General features: G+C 40.0%; 1 protein-coding gene across 16 annotated transcripts in view; it reads left to right on the plus strand.

Moving 5' to 3' along the window:
• The window catches only part of nrxn1a (neurexin 1a), a 1,334,105-nt gene that overhangs the window by 633,957 nt on the left and 683,858 nt on the right, over positions 1 to 16,290 (plus strand). For all 16 annotated transcript variants that reach the window (XM_052010794.1, XM_052010792.1, XM_052010793.1 and 13 more), the window contains one exon: positions 10,021 to 10,404. In XM_052010794.1, the coding sequence (XP_051866754.1) occupies positions 10,021 to 10,404 (384 nt within the window). The remainder of the gene's footprint in view (positions 1 to 10,020; positions 10,405 to 16,290) is intronic.

Consider the following 16,290-nt stretch of genomic DNA (forward strand, 5'->3'; position numbering starts at 1 on the left):
TAGGTATGTTGCCTTCTTCCTCCTAACTAGATGTTCCACCTCTCTGGTCATCCATGGTTCCTTCACCCTGCCATTTTTTCTCTGCCTCACTGGGACAAATTTATCCTTAACATCCTGCAAGAGATCCCCGGACAACGACCACATCTCCATAGTACAGTTCCCTTCAAAAATCTCATCCCAATTCACACTTGCAAGTTCTAGCCTTATAGCCTCATAATTTGCCCTTCCCCATTTAAATATTTTCCTGTCCTCTTTGTTCCTCACCTTGTCCATCACAATGCTAAATGTTAGGGAGCGGTGGTCACTGTCCCCCAAACGATCACCCACCGAGGGATCTGTCACCTGACCTGGTTCATTACCTAACACTGGATCTAATATGGCATTCCCTCTAGTCGCCTGTCAACATACTGTGTAAGGAATCCGTTGTGGACACACTTAACAAACTCTGTCCCATCTAAACCTTTGGTACTAAGCAGGTGCCAATAAATATTTGGGAAGTTGAAGTCTCCCATGATAACAACCCTGTTATTTTTGTACCTTTCCAAAATCTGCCTCCTGATCTGCTCCTCAGTATCCTTGCTGCTACCGGGGGCCTATAGAACACTCCCGGTAGAGTAACTGCTTCTTTCTTGTTCCTAACTTCCACCCATACTGACTCTAGAGAGGATCCTGCTACATTATCCACCCTTTCTGCAGCTGTAATACTATCCCTGACCAATAACGCCACCCCTCTTCCTCTTCTCCGCCCCCCCCATCCCTTTCAAAACACTGATATCTGGGAATTTTCAGTATCCATTCCTGACCTGGTGACAGCCAAGTCTCTCGAAGAGCCACAATATCATAGTTCCATGTATTTATCCAAGCTCTCAGTTCATCACCCTTATTCCTGATGCTTCTTGCATTAAGTAAATGCACTTTAGCCCATCCACCTTACTACTTTTATACCCTATACTCTGCTTCTCCTTCTTCAAAGCCTCTCTATATGTTATATCTGGCTTTACTCCATGCACTTCTTCCACTGACCTATCCATCCGGTTCTTATCCCCTTTGCAAACTAGTTTAAACCCTCCCGAACCACACTAGCGAACCTGACTGCAAGGATATTGGTCCCCCTTGAGTTCAGATGCCCCCTGCACCAACTTCTCAGCCACGCAATCATCTGCCATCTCCTCCTGTGCCTTACCTTCACTATCACGTGGCACCGGCAGCAATCCTGAGATTGCTACCCTTGAGGTCCTGTTCTTCAGCCTTCTGCCTAGCTCCCTAAACCCACTTTTCAGGACCTCATCCCTCTTTCTATCTATGTCGTTGGTACCAACATGTTCCACGACTTCTGGCTGCTTTCCCTCCCACACAAGAATGCTGTGGACCTGATCAGAGATATCTTAGACCTTGGCATTTGGGAGGCAACATATCATCCCGGATTCTCGCTCATGACCACAGAACCTCCTGTCTGTTCCCCTGACTATTGAGTCCCCTATCACTATTGCCCTCTTGCCCTCCTCTTCTCCTCCCTTCCCTTCTGAGCAGCAAGACCAGTCCCAGTGCCAGAGACCTGGCTACTACCACTTGATCCCTTTAGGTCATCCCCCTCAACAGCATCCAAAGCAGAATACTTGTTTTTGAGGGGAACAGCCTTTGGGGTCCTCTGCTCTGTCTGCCTGTTCCCTTTCTCTTTCTCTCCCCTAACAGTCACCCATCTATCTGCCTCCTGGACCCTAGAAGTACCTGCTCTAAGGGTGGGGGGGGTGACTGCCTCCCGATCTACATAACTCTCTCCCTCCCTGATGCTTCGCAGTGTTTGAAGCTGTGACTCCAGCTCATCAATTCTGATCCGAAGTTCCTCCAGCCTCAAGCACTTACTGCAGATGTGGTGACCGTACACTGTAGAAGGGTCCACTAGCTCCCACATCATGCAGCTGCAGCACATCACCTTGCCCTCCATCTGAACTATATTTTTCCTACTTAGCTGTAATCTACTTAAAAGTTATACCAATAACAGTAAGCCTTACCTTTACTTACCAGATACTCACCAGTATCGTTGCAGATGGCCTTCGCCTCTTGATGCCGAAGCATGTTGTGCCAAAGCCACTCACTCTGACTCTGTCCACTCCAACAATGGTCACTCCAAAATGGCCACTCTGCTTGTCATGACCTCCTTTTTATTGGACCTTCTAAATTAGCCTGGATCTGTGAGGGACCCGCTGCTCCTTGGCCTCTCAGCTCCTGTTTCTCTCCTCAGTAAAAAGCCTGCGAGAAAACGAACTTTATGTTCCTTGCTCCCCAGTAAATCTCCGATCACACCAAATTTAATCCTTTATGTTGTTGCATAGTACACATCACCGCAATACTAGACTATTCTGTGTTTTTTTCCACGATGACTGATAACCTTTCAGGCACTGAGTTCCAAATGGCCACCACTATTTGGATGAAAACAACATTTCCTAAAAACACCTCTTAACTTTTTTCCCAATAGCATGAAATTTTTGTGCCTTTGGTTTTGACCTCCCTGCCAGGGTAAATAGGTCCTTCCTGATCATTCAGACCAGGTGGCATGTTATATTTGAACCACCACAATGGTGGCAGCTGAGTTTTGTCATTTTGAAAGTTTACTTATTTTCTTCAAGTCTGCTGAGAGCACGTCTGCACACACAGCATTGACATCAACTCCAATCAAAAGAGTGAGACAAGAGCACCATAACCCCTGCTGGCTTGGAGAAGAACAACAATCAACAACATAAGTTATATATATATTACTACATAGATTTATGCTTTGCTGTATTTCCTCTCTCCTCCTCTGCCCTCACACTAAATGAATTCAACATCAGTGAACAAAATCCTTCAAATGGTGCTGGAGAACTCCTCTCTCTGGTGGAATATCTGACTTCCACTTGAGACAACGCAGGATCGTTTTCTGTCCACTGTCTGTTTCAAACAATACTCACAGGCAAAGTGTCCAGATGATCTATCATCAGTACTTAACCCTTAGCAATCACCTCTGGCACCATAAGACAATTGACAGCTTTTGTGTTGTGAATATTGAACTGAAGATTTCTTTGCATTTACCTGCTAACAACCATAAGCTGCAGATACTGAATTACCTGTAATTAAGAAGAATTTACATCAATATGCAAAATTACTATTTTCGGATCCTGTTACACACCTCTGAAAATGAATATTTAGATTTGATATCCTAATGAATAGTTGTTGCAATTCCTCCATGAATTGAGCCATTTTTTGCTATCACACAGGGGAAATGTATTTATTATTGGAAAGAAAAAAGTAATGTTCAGCTATTAATTTAGTTGTCTACTTATCCCTCATATTTATAAAGTATTAAAATATGATAAGCATACATTGAAATTCATTACAAAGGAAATGGATCTGCTTTTGTCAGTGCATTTTTGTGTAAGCTTGATGTTTCTTTCATCCATGAAGGTGATTTAGTTTCAGTTAGTGTTATCAACTTCTACAATTGTGTAGAATTCAGACTAAAAAAAAGAGCGACCAATGGTGCAGAACTGACAGCTATCCTGCCTGTCCATGTTTACAATGGAACAGTGATTGAATTATTGCTGGCTGATCAGAAGTCTTGTCCCAGGATTTTAGGTAAATGACAAAGAAAAGGGCAGAGTTTGTCCGGAGTGTCCAGGAAGGATTCCTGACACAGTATGTGGACAGGCCGACTGGAAGAGAGGCCATACTGGTCCTGGTACTAGACAATGAGCCTGATCAGGTTTAAGATCTCTCAGCAGGAGAGCATTTTGGAGACAGTGACCATAACTCCTTGAGCTTTACCATAGCCTTGGAGAAGGATGGGAGCAGATGATGTGGGAAAGTATTTAATGAGGGGAAGGGGAAATTATGATGCTATTAGGCAAGAACTTGGGAATGTAAATTGGAAACGGATGTTCTTGGGGAAGTGCACAATGGAAATATGAAGGTTGTTTAGGGAGTACTTTCATGGGGTTCTGGATAGGTTTGTCCCATTGAGGCAGGGTAGGGATGGTAGAGTGAAGGAACCATGGTTGACAAGAGACATAGAATATCTTGTTAAGAGGAAGAAAGAAGCTTACCAAAGGTTTAGAAAGCAAGGATCAGACAGGGCTCTGGAGAGTTACAAGGTAGCCAGGAGGGAGTTTAAGAATGGACTTAGGATGCCTAGAAGGGGACATGAGAAGGCCTTGGTGAGTAGGATTAAGGAAAACGCTAAGTCGTTCTACATATATGTGAAGAATAGGAGGATGACTAGAGTGAGGGTAGGACCGATCAGGGATAAAAGAGGAAGCGTGTGTCTGGAGTCAGAAGAGGTAGGGGAGGTCCTTAATGAATACTTTGCTTCAGTATTCACCAGTGAAAAAGACCTTGACATTTGTGAGGATGGCATACAACAGGCTGATATGCTCGGGCGTGTCGACGTGAGGAAAAAGGATGTGCTGGAACTTTTGAAAAACATTAGGATAGATAAGTCACCAGGGCCTTGGATACAGTATATCCAAGGTTATTAAGGGAAGCAAGGGAAGAGATTGCTGCACCTTTGGCAACGATCTTTGTGTCCTCACTGGTGACCGGAGTAGTGCCAGATGATTGGAGGGTGTCATATGTTGTTCCTTTGTTTAAGAAAGGGAGCAGAGATAACCCTGAGAATTACAGACCAGTGAGTCTTACTTCAGTGGTGGGAAAATTACTGGAGAAGATTCTTAGGGACAGGATTCATGTGCATTTGGAGAAGCATAGACTGATTAGGGACAGTCAGCATGGCTTTGTGAGGGGCAGGTCGTGCCTCACGAGCCTGATTGAATTCTTTGAGGATGTGACAAAGCTCATTGATGAAGGTAGAGCAGTGGATATGGTGTACATGATTTTAGTAAGGCATTTGATAAGGTTCCTCATGGAAGGCTCATTCAGAAAGTCAGGAGGCATGGGATACAGGGAAACTTGGCTGTGTGGATTCAGAATTGGCTTGCCCATAGAAGACAGAGGGTGGTGGTAGATGGGGTGTATTCTGCCTGGGGGGGGTCAGTAACCAGTGGTGTTCTGCAGGGATCTGTTCTGGGACCCCTGCTCTTTGTTATTTTTATAAACGACTTGGATGAGGATGTGGAAGGTTGGGTTAGTAAGTTTCCAGATGACACTAAGGTTGGTGATGTTGTGGATAGTGTAGAAGGTTGCTGTAGGTTACAACAGGACATGATAGGATGCAGAGCTGGGCTGAGAAGTGTCAGGTGTATCACTTCACACTTTTCCAGGTTGAACTTGAAAGCAGAATACAAGGTTAATGGCAGGACTCTTAGCCGTGTGGGGGAATAGAGGGATCTTGGGGTCCACATCCATAGATCCCTCAAGGTTGCCACGCAGGTCGATAGGGTTGTTAAGAAGGCGTATTGTGTGTTGTCCTTCATTAGTCAAGGTATTGAGTTCAAGAGCCACAAGGTAATGTTGCAGCTCTATAAAACTCTGGTTAGACTACACTTGAAGTATTGTGTTCAGTTCGAGTTGCCTCATTATAGGAAGGATATGGAAGCTTTAGAGAGAACGCAGAGGAAATTTACCAGGATGCTGCCTGGATTGGAGAGAATGTCTTATGAGGATAGGTCGAGCAAGCTAGGGCTTTTCTCTTTGGAGCGAAGGAGAATGAGAGGTGACTTGATAGAGGTGTACAAGATGATAAGAGGCATAGATCGAGTGGACAGTCAGGGACTTTTTCCCAGGGTGAAAATGGCTAACACGAGGGGGCATAATTTTAAAGTGATTGGAGGAAGGTATAGGGGGGGTGTCAGAAGTATGTTTTTCACACAGAGAGTGGTGGGTGTGTGGAATACACTGCCGGCAGAGGTGGTGGAGGCAGATATATTAGGGACATTTAAGAGACTCTTGGATAGGCACATAGAACCATAGAACCGTAGAACCATACAGCACAGAAAAATGGAGGGCTATGTGGGAGGGAAGGATTAAATAGATCTGAGAGCAGAATAAAATGTCGGCACGACATCATGGGCCGAAGGGCCTGTACTATGCTGTAATGTTCTATGTTCTACAATAGAATTCCTTATTCTATGGTGAAATACTTTACTTGAGGCTAAGTGAGGTCAGTAATCTTAACGTAATAGCTGAATCTAGGATATCCTTCCCTTTCTCTCTACCCCTTTATACTTTGAGCTGAACCCTGCACATACTCACGCCTCCCCAGGGGGTCAATCTGCTGAGGATCCCCTGAGGACCAACTTCTAGTAGTTGACCAGGTGAGCCTTTTCTCTGATGGCAGTCTCTTAGTGCTTTACTTTTAAGGTAAAACCCCTGCTACGATAAACAATAGAAATTGCTGCTTTTGCTTTGACCTAAAACAAATTTTCAGACATCCACTGCCCCAAATATGGTCTCACCAATGCCTCATGTAACTTAAGGTCACATCCCTAATTCTGTATTCAATTCCCCTTCCAATATCTATAATATTCTGGTCAAATTTCCGAATAACAATCTGGGCTCTGTGAATGTACAAACTGTAAAACGGTGTGACAGTGACAGAGAGGGATAGAGTCTCATCTCCCGTGGATTTTGATTTATGGCATTCATGGTACTACTGTTCAATAGAGGTTCAATGTCTGAGGACGGAGAATCCTCGTCACAACATAAATATCTAAGTAACACAGACATTGCCAAGAACCTATGCAAGTAAAAGCTTATGGTGTAGGTGGTAATATACTGGAGTGGACGAAGAGTGGCTCGCTAACAGGGAGCAGAATAGGCATAAATATATCTTTATCTTCTTGATAAAATGAAATGAGTGGTGTGCAACAGGGATCAGTGCTGGGACAGATTTTTACTATTTACATCTGTGAATTGCTTGAAGGCACTGAAGGTCTGGTTGCTAAATTTGCTGGTGACACAAGGATAGATATATTGTGAAAATAATATAAGGAGGCTATAGGTAGGTTAAATAAGTGGACAAATGGGAAATGTGTAATTGCCCATTTTGGCAGGAGAAATGATAAAACTCATATTATCTAAATGGTGAGAGATTGCAGAGCTCTGAGATGCAGAGAGATCTGGTTTTCCAAGTGCATGATTCACAAAATGCTAGTAAGCAAATACATATTGTAATTAGGAAATTTGACCAGAATGTTATTGTTATTGCTAGGGGAATTGACTACAGAATTAGGGATGTGACCTTAAGTTACATGAGGCATTGGTGAGACCATATTTGGGGTAGTGGATGTCTGAAAATGTCAAGGCAAATTGGGATGCAATACTTACGAGCAATTTTAGGGATCGTGGAGTACAAAACTGTTTCTTATAGTGCAGCTGCCTGCAAAGCCATCCAATCCCTATAATCTGTACAATCAGTCACAATTCCTGTTGTAGTACAGTAGCCATCTGTTGATTATACTAACATGTCATCCATAAATGGTGCAGTCTAATATTTTATAAAATGATCATTGGATAAAAACAGGTCTTGCATATTTAGGAAAGAAAATTGAGCCTGAAAATATTTTGCCATACATTTCCTTTCCAGGAATGCTGCTGAACAATTTATTGTAAGCATGATAACAAGGATAGCACTGAAGATTGTGAGTAACATAGAACACTCCTTAATTTCATTGGAGACAGCATCTATGGTCTTTGGAGAATACTCGAGAATTCCCTTTTGAAGTCTACCATCCAAAGTGGTATAAAAGGAATAAAAAAGTCCTTATCAAAGTAATTGGAATTGTGAAAAACAGTTTGCAGTTTCTGCATCAGACTCAAGAAATGTTTAATTACCTTATAGTGTCATGGAAAGCACAGTTTGAACACTTATTTTCATTCCTCAGTGACTTACTAATCAAGAACAAAGCAGAGTATCCTAGGCTCAAAATTAATATCTAAGTGAAATACACAATTTCAACAATCAAGTAATTTTGTTTCTAAGGCTTAGTTCTTCATCGAGTCACGATTGTCCCAGTTGCCACCTGCTAGATTCAATCAGGCTGTTTCTAGTAGCAACAACTGTATTTTATTGATGTCTATCACAGTAGTAGCAGACAAGTATTCATACATGGTAGATGATGCAGTCATAAATCTCGACTAATTATACTAATGTGTCACTCTCTCTTCAGAGTCCAGTTAATCATCCCTACTATAACAATAATCGCATCTTGATTTGAAAGCCCACTTTAGTCAAAAACATTAAAGCAAATAAACATTGTTTATTAAAAGAGTACCAAAAATATCTAAAGTAATACAGAATATATGTGATAGCTTATATATGTGGATACAATTGTTAGTGTTAAGTAAAATAAAATCCAGTGGTGTCTGCACTGTCAAGTTGATTTTAATAACATGATTATCATCTATGTTTTCATTTACTAAAAGAGTATTGAAACATGCAGTAGAGAAAAAGGATGTGTGCCCAATATACTTTGGCTGGCTGTTTGAAAGAGTTCTGGTGCTTAATGCCAAATCTGTGCTTTCTATCTGAAAATTCTAAGTTCTTCATCCTTAAGTACACACCCAATTCCCCTTTAAAACCATTTTGGGTGGATGGTTTTCACCACCTTTTCAAGTTGTGAGTTCCAGATCCTAATAACTCTGAGTGGGGAAAAAAATTATCTCCACTCATGAACTTCTGCCAGTGTTTTGACTCCATCACCAGACCCTCACCAGATGAAATCACTTTTGTCAAAACCTATTCCATTAAAACCTCCTTGATTGCTTATTCCTTGAAAACCTGTACTAAGCCATCTCTTAACCTTCCTTTTTCCAAGGAGAATAGCACTTCCTTTTCCAACTCTTTTCATTTACTGAGGATCTTTGTTCCTGTTAATATTCTTGGTAAAGTTTTTGCATCTTTCCTGTTATGTGTGGCCAAACTGTTCAGGGTACTCCAGCTGAAAATTAATGAAGTTCTAGTTTGATTTCTTTGAGTTTATTTTTACTCCACTCATTATGAACAAGTAATATTATCAAGTTGCCTTACTATCTTTGACAATTTGTGTATAAGGACCACCAGGATATCTCTGCTCATCTATATTTTTCATATCATGCCTTTAATAGTAATTTACCTTTCCATGCTAGTCCTCCAAAAGTGCAATCATCAATGCTTCTTTGCAGTGGCTAATACATTCATGTTCTCTTTTGGGGTTCTTGAGATGTGGTTTGTTTTAGGAAATATTACAATGGGCTGTTAAGTGGGTTGTTTATTGTTCGCTCACAAAATAGAACGTTGTTGTTGTGTAACTACACTTGAAGCATCTTCTACCTCAACACCATGCCCATATACCTTGATTCCTTTAATATCCAAATATCTACCCATCTCTGTTTTGAATGAAATCAATGGTAGAGGCTCTACAGTGCTCTGAGGTAGAGAATATCAAAGAGTCATCACCCTTCAAGTGAAGAAATAGAAAAAATCTCTTAGATTTTTGTTTCTTATATTCTATCTTGCCTTTCTTTACCAATTACTTGGTCCTCCTTTGCTGAGTTCCAAAATGTTCTCTATCCTCAGGCCTATTCCCATTTGTGGAAACGTTATACACCTTTTGATTTAATGCTATCTTTGATTTTTCCTGTCAGCCACATAAAGACCACTTAAACACTTAGTGGATGCATCCTGTTAAAATCTTAGGTTAATTCCCACCTGAGATTTTGTAGACACTCTGGGGAAGGTTTGTAACAATACATTATGCTCTATCTAATAAGATCTGATAAGCGACAATGATAATTGTGGTTGAATTTACCACAAGGAAGAAGACTACACACTAAACATATTATGAAGATGTCTTTTCAAGGCTTCTCTGCACATCATTTCCCTTAAACTATCATTGAAATGGTAGTACCTCGAAAATGTACTGGACAATATTGCTTTAGTTGGTCAGAGTGGGTATGGGATGTTGCCAATAGCTTATCCAGAACTTTGGACCGAATTAACTTTGATCTTGAGCAAAAGTACATAATGACTGAAATAAATGATGATATAATCATTTCCTAAATAATCAGTTATTAAAATATATATATTTTTAAAATGCTATCTTTTCTTTACAGGAACTATATCCATAAACAGCAAACGTTCACCATATATGGCACACGGGGAGAGTGAAATTCTGGATCTGGATGATGACCTATATTTGGGTGGACTTCCTGAGAACAAAGCAGCTCTTATTTTTCCAACAGAAGTGTGGACAGCTCTTCTTAATTATGGCTATGTTGGATGTATTAGAGACTTGTTCATTGATGGTCAAAGTAAAGACATACGGAGGATGGCTGAGATCCAAAATGTGGCTGGAGTGAAACCTTCATGTGCCAAGGAACTTCCAAAGCAGTGCCTTAGTGATCCATGTCGAAATAATGGTATTTGTAGAGAAGGCTGGAACCGATATATTTGTGATTGTTCTGGAACTGGATTTCTTGGCAGGTCCTGTGAGAGAGGTAAGCAAGACATCTAAACCACAATGTCAAAATAGATATGTGATGTGTCAAACTCCGAGCGGTACATTTCACTGGAGGGTTCGGGAAATTAATGTAAAAGTACATCCTGCTGGTTTGTCGCCAAGTAAACTTAATGCCACTCATGGTGACAACTAGTATCTTTCCCTCCATTCTGGTTAATTAATACAATGTGGAAGCAAACAATAAAACTGGAAAAATAGGAGAAAACAAGGAAGGAAGGAATAGAAAGAAATTTGCAAAATAATGTAATTGATTACATCATTATAATCTTTAGAATGAATCTGAAAACTATTATGGATCAGGTATAATGGACTGAATCACTTTTAGGTATGTTGACAGTGGGCAGAAAATCTGCTCCAGCAGAAAATAAAGATATTTTGAAAGAGCCTTAAAGAAAAGTGGTTGGAATCACGATTCAATGATGAATCAAGATTAATATTAAAACCAACAATAGTTGGTTCTGAAGCAATGAATAATCCATTGTATTGCTCCTGTAGATTAATAAGTGATGATTTTGCTGATTTTTCATGATTACTCTTATCACTCCAACAGAAATGGATCACTTCCATCAATAATTATTGCTATTCGTACTGTAATAGCTATTGTAACTGTGAGGCAATCCATTTTTGACAGCTTACATGGTAAATTTTGGAACCTATATATGACAACTCTTCATAATAAAATAAAAACAGAAAATACTGAAAATATTCAGCAAGTCTATCCTTCAAATAAACACATAATTTATTCACTAGCACATTGGAGAAGGCCTAGTATTTTAAATGGATGCACTCTACAACAATTTGTGAATTTTAAATGACAGAAGCATTTGGAGCTCTTTGTTCTGGAGAACTCTGTTGTAATTTTCATTCATATTGTTAATGTGAGTTTCACAGTAAACAAATGGGGACTGTTAAGCATATGAACTTTCTACCGGGATTTCTTGAAGTACAAAGAACAAAGTGCCAACGTGCTCAAGTTACATTTGTCTTTGCTGCTGAGTCACGAAGTGGGTTTGTTGTAACTGTCACACTGAGGGAATAAGTATCTAGAGGAAGAATTACTTCTATTAAAAAATAAAAACAGTGCATTGGTGAATCCATAATTCTGCTTACTTCAAAGTAAATTAGACTTCAATCCATCAACATTGCAAAACCCCTAAAGTGTGCATTGCTGTCATCTGTTTCTGCTCTGAACAATTGACATCCAGTCCACTCCTCCACCATTACCTCTGGTGTCCCTACATGATCTGTCATTGGCCCCATGCTGTTTCTCATCAGAATGCTGCCCTTTGTGTCATCCAAAAACATAAAATCAGGTTCAATTGTACACTGGTGGCATCCGGATCTACCTCACCACCACCACTCTTGATCCCGTCACTGCTTATGTCTTTAGAATGCTTATCCTGGATGAGAGAAAACTTTCTTCAGTTAAACACTGGGACACACCAGTATCTTTCTTTCTAGGCTATATATTCCAGTCTTTTCACCATCAATGGGTGAACTAGATATACAAAAGTTTCAGCTCCTGTTTAAACTGAACTGAATGTTTGATCCCACATTTGTTTACCCTTCCATGATTTTGCTCTCCATATAACTCTTATCCATGATCTTATTATTCCCAAACTCTACTATTCCAGTACTCTCATGGTATGCCACCATAAACTTGAATTCATTCAACAATCTGCCATCCATGTCTTAACTCTCAATTCCTTCCAGTCATCAATCACTGGGCTCCCAGTCCACCAATGCCTTGAATTTAAAATTCTCCTCCACATGTTCAACTGGTTTGTCGCTCCCCTGCTGTTTCTTGTAAGCCCTTACGCCTTCGTCCACCTTTGCCAAAAGCTCTGACCTTTCCTCTTCAAAGCTTATCCACATAAGGTTGCCTTATGCTTGGATCTTTGATCAAATGTTGAGTCAACTGCCTTAAATTCCTTTTTATCAGTTCTTTTCTGAAATTGTCCCTGTTATTGCAAAGAAACAAACAAGAATAGAGTTGGATGAGGAAAGATGATAAAAGGTTTAAGTATAGTATAACTGAATTGATTGGGCCCAATGGACAGCTTCTCTGTTGATTATGTCGGTGATTCAGTGTAAAAAAAATAAATGCATTCAGGCCACTCAATTCATACTTGCTTCAAACTAAATATTCAGTAATTGTTATTTCTTTCTTTGGGGTCAAATTTGATTCAGTGCGATGGAAACCATGAAATCTATTGAAATATACCACCCGAAATTTACTGTCCAATTAATTCAGAGAATATCTACAGGTTTGGATCCCCTGAGTTTACAAGACAAGACAAGATATCTTTATTAGTCACATGTGCATCAAAACACACAGTGAAATACATCTTTTGCGTAGAGTGTTCTGGGGGCAGCCCGCAAGTGTCACCACGCTTCTGGCGCCAACATAGCATGCCCACAACTTCCTAAGCCATATGTCCTGGGAATGTGGGAGGAAACCGGATCACTCGGAGGAAACCCATGCAGTCATGGGGAGAACGTACAAACTCCTTACAGACAGAAGCCAGAATTGAACCCAGGTCTCTGGCGCTGTAATAGCGTTACGCTAACCACTACAGTACCATGCCTGCCCTTAGGAATAGTAAAGGGAAAAAAAGAATTGGTGGGACTTGTCTATAGGCCACCAAATAATATTACAGTGGCACAGGCAATAAACCAAGAAATAGATGTGAAATTGAAAAAGGGGATACATAATATTTGTTGGGAATAGGATCTTTGTAGGATGTGAAGGAAGAAGTCTTAATTCACTTTTTCTCATAGAACTAGAAATAAATAGCTGAAACAAACATCTATAACCACAGCTACTTCAACCTATGAGATTACCATGGATTATTGATGCCCAAGACAGTAAAAAAAAACCAAAAGCCCTCCAAAGAAATCTAATAGCCCTGATGCATAACCCACAGGGCTGATATTTATTTCAAATGATAAAAGTTTAGAATTTGTTTTTATTTCTCCTGATTAGTGAGATCTTAATTAAATTGCAATATAAATTGTGTGCTACTACAAATTTATTTATAAATATATTTCCTAAAAAAAGAATTATAACTTGGCGAATTTAACCTGCCCAGCTTTTCCTACTATGGTATGTTGTTCTATAGCGTCACAAAGCACAGAAACAGGCCCTTTGACTGTGCTGACCATCAAGCACCCAATCACATAATCCTGCACAAATCCCATTCTATTCTCCCCACATTTCTATCAACTCTCCCCAAATTCTACCCTTCACACACAAACATGCAGCAATTTACAGTGGCCAATTAACCCACATATGTTTGGGAGGTGGGGGTTCGAACATCCTGAAGGGCTTTTTTTCCATTCTGTATGACTGACTTCAGCAGCTCTTAGCAGATCTGAAGCATTGAGATGAACATATTTTTTCTGAGCTGCATCAGGTAAGATCTGATATCTTGCCTGCAGGCACAAATAGGTTTAATTCTACTTATTAAACTACAGATGGTGATCATTCAGCCTATCAGGTCCCTGCTGGCTCCAAGTAGAGCAATAACATGAGTCCCATTCCCTCCTCCTCATTCTCATTCTCTTCCTCCTGTGACTTATGCCTCCCACATTCCCATCTGTGGGCAATTTACGGTGGCCATTAACCTACCAATCTGCATGTCTTTGAGAAATGGAGGGAGACTGGAGCAACCAAGGGAAAGCCACACAGTCAGAGGGAGGACATGCAAATTCCACACACAAAGAATTGAGGTCAGGATTGAACCTGGGACCCTGGAGCCATGAGGCACTGACTCTACCCGCTGCATCACCATCCTGACCTATTGAGAGCAAAATGCTTCCCGCTGCCACCTTGTGGGCACACATTTGTTTGTACATGTGGGAGACATGAGAGGAAGAGGAGAGGGGAATGAGGGTTGCTTGTGTGGGGACTGATGGGGGAGTGGTCTACTCTATTATCGTTCTGCAATAACTACACAATCATAACTCATTATATGATACTGTAAGGACTACTTTAGCAAAACGGCAATACACAGAACAGATGTGAGCTTGTTTCTTCAGGGTGATTGCTGCTCTTAGAGAAAGAAAATTGCAAACCAAAAATTTAAAACAACTACCCAAATGTCTTTAAATGTGGACAGAAATCTATTACAATATAAAGAAGTGATTTCACTGCTTGATCAGCAAGCAGTTTTTGCAATGTTGGGCAATGTATTTTCCAGACTAATTTTCAAGACAGATATCCATTCTTGCAATTTGATAATTTGTGCTTACATTTAAAAGTTCAATGTGTAAGTAAATTTCTATTCTTTGAACCATCAGTAGTCATTTTGAGATTCACTAAGAGTTTTTCAGAGCAATGTAATACTTAGCAAAAACATCCTATTTTTTAAGTAGTCATTTTGTTACTGGCAATCAAGTGTCCTGGTCACAGATGTTCTCAGATCATTTCTTATCAATCTTAAGTAGTTATTTTAAAATTATTGTATGATCATGGTGACTTGAGCAGTTGGGCTGAATATCTACAAATTCTGAAGTAGCTTGAAACACATAGTATAATCTTTGGGTTCAAATGAGAAATGAAATCTATTCCTCCTTCAATTTTGTACATATATACCTAAAAAAATCTTCTATGATTATTGTTTTAAATCATTTGTAGATTGTTGTTTTTCAGCTGCAAGATGTGTATTTGAGGCCTGGAGTCCCCAATTCCTTTCTCTTTTTTTGCAAACTGTACATTTATTTGGTTTGGCTTTTCCTTTGGAGATGTACAGAGATGGAATTGAAGTAGACATTTCTTATAAAAACCCCTCAGAATTTCAACAAGAAAATGGTTGCAGGCAGAATTATGCAAATATTTTTGAAATAGCCACATCGTGGCTTTTTGCCAGTTGTTTTGATGCATCCAGATTGTGCGATCAAGTACAGAACAAATCTGGCATGAATCAAAAACAACCTGTCAGAAGCATTACAAAAGTGTTGATTTGAATGTGCATTCTGTACCACCCTGTGGCACATTGTAGGAATTGCAAATGGCACAGCCTAGTTCAAATGGCAGTTGACAGAAACTTCAACAGTAGATTTCATGCATGATATTCCATTGTCATTTAATTAGAATAACTAAAAATGATATATCCTAATGACATTTATAGTGTTTTTGTGTAATTGAGCTTGCTGTAATCAGAACAGAATAGTTTTGAATACATAAAGCTTCAGAAGTTGAAGCACAAGTTTCATCATGAAGTGCAAAATTGAACTGTATTGAATGTTATAATTCTATTGGAAGATCCTTTTCAAAGGGTAATCTGGCACTTGTCCCATGCTCTTATGAAATCAGTGTCTTTTCTTTCCTAGTCTGATGCACTGCAGATGCACAAAGGTACCTGAACTTGTCTGTTGCAACCAACAGATGACATGGTATGCCTTCTATAATTTTTCATGCATGCTTGTGTGGCCTGCAGATGGCACATGACCAACACGCAGAAGCAGGCCTTCACAATACGTGAGGCCTACTTTGACATAAACCAATTCCAATTCTCTAACTTAAAGGCGACTTGCTTTAACAATTCCCATTCCAGCTCTGGAAACCCACTTTGTGAAAGTCAATTTTAAGTTCAAAATTGATACCTTGAGGAAACTCTCTCTTAAGCTTCCAGGTTGCAACGACCACCCTCTGTTGCGAATCCAATCATGATCCTGGCCAAGACCCCTGATTTCTGGGTCAAATTATTAAAACTTAGGTGATATATAAGAAATAGAAAAGATTGGGCCTGACATAATGCAGTTGGGAATGCTATTTTGATTGTTGTCATCAGTGTTTATTTCAGTGCTCACTATTTTTGTATGTCGTTTTGGTTCTTGTTACCAAGTTAGTTTTTGAAAA

Source organism: Pristis pectinata, chromosome 3, assembly GCF_009764475.1.
Source record: "Pristis pectinata isolate sPriPec2 chromosome 3, sPriPec2.1.pri, whole genome shotgun sequence".
Classification (NCBI taxonomy): domain Eukaryota; kingdom Metazoa; phylum Chordata; class Chondrichthyes; order Rhinopristiformes; family Pristidae; genus Pristis; species Pristis pectinata.